Source organism: Trypanosoma theileri (assembly GCF_002087225.1).
Source record: "Trypanosoma theileri isolate Edinburgh chromosome Unknown TM35_Tth_121_V1, whole genome shotgun sequence".
Taxonomy (NCBI): Eukaryota; Euglenozoa; class Kinetoplastea; order Trypanosomatida; family Trypanosomatidae; genus Trypanosoma; species Trypanosoma theileri.
Window position 1 is genome coordinate 12437 of NW_021639963.1, and position 5643 is coordinate 18079.

At 42.2% G+C, this 5643-nt stretch overlaps 4 protein-coding genes across 4 annotated transcripts; all 4 read right to left on the reverse strand.

The window, feature by feature from the left end:
• TM35_001211020 (Tbingi protein) lies at positions 1-714 on the reverse strand (the record flags this gene model as incomplete). The annotated part of the gene is made up of 1 exon (XM_029031800.1): positions 1-714. A coding segment is annotated over one exon (714 nt), but the record flags the coding sequence as incomplete, so codon positions are not given.
• Positions 715-1899: 1185 nt separating this feature from the next.
• TM35_001211030 (surface protease GP63) lies at positions 1900-3693 on the reverse strand (the record flags this gene model as incomplete). Its single annotated transcript, XM_029031801.1, has 1 exon — positions 1900-3693. One exon carries the CDS (start codon positions 3691-3693, stop codon positions 1900-1902), a length of 1794 nt encoding a protein of 597 aa, XP_028876905.1.
• A 128-nt stretch (positions 3694-3821) lies between these two features.
• Positions 3822-4859, reverse strand: TM35_001211040 (surface protease GP63; the record flags this gene model as incomplete). Its single annotated transcript, XM_029031802.1, has 1 exon — positions 3822-4859. The coding sequence occupies one exon, from the start codon at positions 4857-4859 to the stop codon at positions 3822-3824; it is 1038 nt and encodes a 345-aa protein (XP_028876906.1).
• Positions 4860-5315: 456 nt separating this feature from the next.
• TM35_001211050 (uncharacterized protein) lies at positions 5316-5630 on the reverse strand (the record flags this gene model as incomplete). Its single annotated transcript, XM_029031803.1, has 1 exon — positions 5316-5630. One exon carries the CDS (start codon positions 5628-5630, stop codon positions 5316-5318), a length of 315 nt encoding a protein of 104 aa, XP_028876907.1.
• Positions 5631-5643: the final 13 nt, after the last annotated feature.

Consider the following 5643-nt stretch of genomic DNA (forward strand, 5'->3'; position numbering starts at 1 on the left):
GAAAGCTTTGGCGTAGTCGACGAATACTGCACCTGTACGCGAATCAGGGGTGGGTCTTGTGAGGGCTGCGCGTAGATGCAATAGTTGATCTAACGTCGAGTGACCAGGTCTAAATCCAGATTGTTGTGGGGTCAGCTTGGTTTCAATGACATCTCGAATTCGGGCTGCAATGATCCGTTCCATTAATTTGGACAGACAACTAGTGAGAGTAACTGGTCTGAATGAATCCAAGTCGGTGGCCTTCTTTCTGGGTTTAAGGAGTGGCACAATGATGCCTACTTTCCAAGAGACTGGAACGACGCCTGTACGGAGACTCTCGTTGAAGAGGGCAAGAGTCTCCGCTTTGGCACGGGGTCCCAAGTGTTGGAGTGCCTCGCCGTAGATACCATCTGGTCCTGCGGCCGTCCCTTTAGGAAGGAGACGCTGTGCCCGTTCCAGTTCTGCTGTTGTAATGGGTGTGAATTCTGTATCGGTGACTGGAATGGGCGGTGGAGGGTAGGAATGTGGGTGACGTTTAGCTCGTCTTGAATATAAACGGATAAAGTGCTTGGCTTTCGGATTTTCCGTGAGTACCGTATTATTAATCTTTATCGCCGGGGTACTGAGGGGGCGCGGGGCGTAAATCCTCTTCAAAATGTTCCAACGGCAGCCGTCTGCCACGGCCATGTTATTACAGAGGGTTTTCCATCTCTTATGGGAAGCTTGTCTTGGCATTTCTCTCCTGCGAGCTACTAATCTGTCTCAGGAGACTGAGGGGCTGCAGTTGTAAATCTTCTTTTCTATTTCCTCTAATTCTGGAGTCCAAAAAGGAGTAGTACCTCGACCTCCGCGTGGAACCGCCGCAGCTGTTGCGATACGGATGGCGGAGGTCAGCAGTCGTTCTCTCTTGTGAACGCTCATTTTCTTTGAGGCGTTTATTGCACTGTGCGTTCGTCAGTTGACGAAAGCGAGACCATTTCGCCTTCTTCCATGCATAAATGGGTGCACGAGGGCGAGGGAACCGCAGTGGTTCGTCATCATCTACTACTGCTACGTCGAAGAGGATGATGTAATGGTCGCTGTCCAGGGAGAAGGATGCCGTCCATGACTCTAGAAGGCATTCTCGGGACAGTGTCACATCTGGCGTGGACGGACCATGTCGTGTGGTGTGGCGAGTGCATTCTCCAGTGTTATGAATAACATGTATACATCAAAAGTAATACTCTAAGAAACAACAACAGCAACACCACGATAAATGCAATATCAAGGGTTAAACAGCAATAACAAGAGCAGCAGCACCTACTGCACGCTAATCAAATCACAACAGCTAAAGGACGCAAACAGTGGTAATGTGCGACATAATGTCATTCTCAATGTGTCTATCGCATTTGAATCCTTGAGAGACTTGGAGAAAATAAAGAAAAACAAAAAAAGGGAAAAGAAGCAACACATACAATAAACAATACAGCAAAAAACATCAGCACTGAAGTAACCACAGAAAAAAATAAACACATAAACCTTCTTCCTCAGAACATTTTTCATTCAATAAAAAAGAAACCCATTAAAAAAAAAACCCAAAAAGAAGCCCATCAGCACAAAAAAAAAGCCCAATAAAAAGGAGCCCAAGTTCGTGTTGATTCTTCATCCGACACTGTCATCGTTCTCTCACCATATGTGTGTACTCTCATGTATATGACAACAAACAGTGGGATTCTGCAAAATGTATATTTGATAATTATTCATTTTCAGAAAATGAATATAAAATCATAGCAATAAATCATTAACAATTAAAAGAAATTTTCCAATGCAGCGAAGAACGCTGAAAAAAAAGAACGATCAATGTATTGCAGTATATGGGATTTAATTCAAAGGACCGTATTAAGCAAAAGTGTTTATTATTTCTGAATATGAATGGATCTCTCATGGAACCATCATAAAACCAACAACACACACAAGAAGTGCAAGAGGGGCCATGTAGGAAACCATGATGCTGCTGTCAGGACCCAACATACCCGTTACATTTGTATGTTTTAGTGTTTCTTCTTTTATTTGGTCCTCAGTTAAGTTTGTCCCATTCAAAACACCGTTATTTGCTGTGTGTGGGGACTGTATTGTGCTTTCAATGCCATTGGAATTAGCTGCCGATGAAAAAGTAGTAGCAGTATCATGGCGATTTCTTTGTGTAGACTCTTCTCCGTGAGTATTATTTTGGACGTCGGTGGAATCATCCGTTTGTGCGTTTGCCTTGGTTGGTGATTGAACTTTGTTTTCTGTTTGGTTTGGTACTTGCTGGTGGTCTTGAGCTTCGGCTGGTGTTTCGTTTTCATTTTGTTTATCATTGTTTTGAGCTGGTTGATCTGCAGGCTGTTGCGAGATTTCACGTGTAACGGTGTTTGCAGGATCAATAGTGGCGGAACCAGCAGCAGCAGGAGGAGAACTTAAACTCTGGCCGGATGGAACATCAACACGAGTAGATGCACTTTCACGTGCTTGCCCCATATTCTGATCTTCATTGCTGCCGTTATCATTGTTATTACCACCACTTCCAGTGTTGCTCCCGGGAGTCACAGAAGACGAACCGGTGTGCTCAGCATTTTCACTTTCCGGGTGTTTCAACGAAAGCGTTTGGGATTTAATCTCTTTCTCGACTTCCTGAACTTCTTGCTGGGGGTTTGGATGTTGTTGTCCCTCGGGTTGTGCAGAGGGTCGTGCATCGGGTGCGCTACTTCCCTGATTGGCAACAGCTGAAGCTCCAGCCGTGCGGACGGTGTTCTGAGCCTGTGCTGGTTCTTCATTTTCATCATCATCTTTCACATCAACGTAGCTCTCAGTAATTTTTGTGCCATTGTAAAACTTAATTTTGGTGGGTTCAGTTTTCGGCAACCCTGTACAGACTTCTTTGAAATTGGGACATTTAACACTTCCCTTATTGAACAAAGAATCCTCCAATGGGATTGATTCGCCATCGTTTTCGCACTTATACCAGTTCAGCTCCTTGTTATCATGACCTTTGAGCTGTACACTCACCTTCTTGTTATCATTATCACATTTCACCTTCGCACAAACGGCTTGAACTTTCACATCATCTTTATTGTCCTTCAATATCGGTGTTTCCAAATCCAGACACCGTGACATACTGCTCACAAGGTTACCAGGCATCAGTTCCTCCTCACCACCCTCACAGGCAGTGCCGTTCAAGGGTCTGATGAATGGAACACCATCCATCAGGTCATTCGCATCATTCTGTCTGTATTCGTCCTTAATATATTGGTATCTCCCACGTAAATTATTACGCTTGGCATCCGTTGAGCAAATACCAAGGGCAAAACGGTCTGAGGTACAGCGCAGGGTCATCGTATCGTCCTTGCAAAACATGTCGGGGTAGTGAGTCTGTGTTAAATCCTTTTTACCTTTAAACAAGTCACATATATATTGTTTCCCCCAACTCATCGGTTCTGCCATGCTGAAATTTGCGCTGTAGAAGGGCATGGAATGAAATGCTGCAAGTGTTAGTGCGGTGTAATACATGCCAGTAGTGCCAAAGGTATCACTGTAGGTACTCATCAACTCATCCTTCGCAATCCTTCGCTCCCAGTGCGGGGGTAAACCATTATTTTGTTCGTTTTCAAAATACAATCCCTTTAATTCATTCTTTTCACCATCTTTACATTCGTAAAGCCTCTTGAGTATTTCAAGAGTTTCAGAGGAATTCATATAGAATTCTTCTCCACCGTGTTTACCTCNTTTTTAAGGAGACCACCTCCTGCAAAATATAGTGTGGTTGTTGAGGAGACCACCTCCTTCAAAAATTTATTGAGTGCATTTAGTTTCCTTGAATAAATTCAAGTACTTAACCTTGGTACCACGATAAGGTAGCACAGCCTTACCAAGGAATTTGCGGTGTAAAATCCCATACCTTCAAATGCTGCAAGTGTCAGTTTAGTGTAGTACATACCAGTAACCCCCAAGGTATCACTGTACGCACTCATCAACTCATCCTTCGCAATTCGTCTCTCCCAGTGCGGAGGTGCACGTTCATTTTTTTCGTTTTCCAAATAGAAACCCTTTAATTTATCTTTACAGTTGTAATGTTTCTTGAGTATTTCAAGAGTTTTAGAGGAGTTCATATAGAATTTTTTTACACTGCTTGCCCCTCCTGTAGATAGCAGACCATTATCGCGGGGTTCTATCATTCCCAGTGTTTTCATAACATTACGGTCAAACCCCAGTCCATGCGCAATCTCATGTGCAGTAACGCGAATATACCTCCGTGTTGCTTCTATATACTCTGGGACGAATTTGATGACAGCAGACGTCGGTCGGTTTTGTTTATCCTTACTGCATATCTTAACTTTTTCGGGTGCGGTTGAGAGACTCACATAAATCATAAAATCAACATCGGAAATTCCATTAGTTTTATGTTCTTGGGGGATATTGAATTCAACACAGTCTTCAGTAATATTTGTGATCTTTAGGACCTCCTCCACCTGTTTTACCTTAAGGCGATCTGCGTGCAGTTTGATGGCTTTGGGAAGGACCTCCTTAAAAAGAATATCCTTCTTCTGCGTTAGCATCATCTGATTATTATATTCTTCACAGTGATCGCCAAACTCTTCAAAATCTTCTTGATCGTACTCCAACTCAGACGACATTACTTTCTTATTGCAGTACTCCATTATATCCTCCACAAGTTTAGTATACACGCCAATGCGGATGGGCTTCCATTCCTCACCAGTTTTAGCAGTAGCAACGGTGTACGCCTGTAGAGCATTTTGTCCTTTCTGTGGTAACTGCTGCACAACAGCAGCCAAACACCTGCAGCTGCAGTATAACAGGAACAGTGCAGTCCACAAGAGGTGACGCATGGAGTGTTTCTCCATTTTGTAGTTGTATGAATGTGTTTTTTTTTTTTTTTTTTTTGTACACGCAGAGTAAAGAGAAAAAAGAGAGGAAGAAAAGGAGAGAATAAAAGGTAAGCATGAATAGATATTACATTGGATCTAGCAGATAATTAAATACATGTATACATCAACAGTAATACTCTTAAAAAGAGAACAATAGTAGTTATGCCAAAAAGTAGAATGAGAAAAGATATCAATACACCCTCTTGTGGTACATACATACCAACAGTATCAACAACAATGCATTGTGAGCAGATTTGGTGTTTTTTGGTAATTGTAAGAAATGCAGAGAATAACAAATAGTCAAAATAATGAGTGCTGTACTGCCTTTAAACAAGTGAAAAAGATAGAAAGAACCCCATGGAAAGAGTGAATGATAACATGTGTTTAGATCTGTCCTTTGTATTAGAAAAAGACAGTGAAACTCATGCTTGACTAACCCACTAACTCCACTTGGTACACTATTTTTATTATTGCAATTCCGAGTACATCAATGAGGTAGTTGCTCATAATAAGCATTTGACTTTTCCACAGCTTCCACTTGATAATGGTTTTTTTTTTTCTTTTGCTCATCCATGTCAGGAGTAGAATAGCAGTAATCCCATGTACATGGAGTTGTATACGCCTCCTATTAATACTCTTTTCAGTAGGAATGTTTTTCCTCTCACCACAACCGAGACATTCATTTCCACTTGTGTTGTAGTTATCAATAAAAGGCGTATTTGAGGGTCCAGTGGCAATGTACAGCATTATATATGTGTCT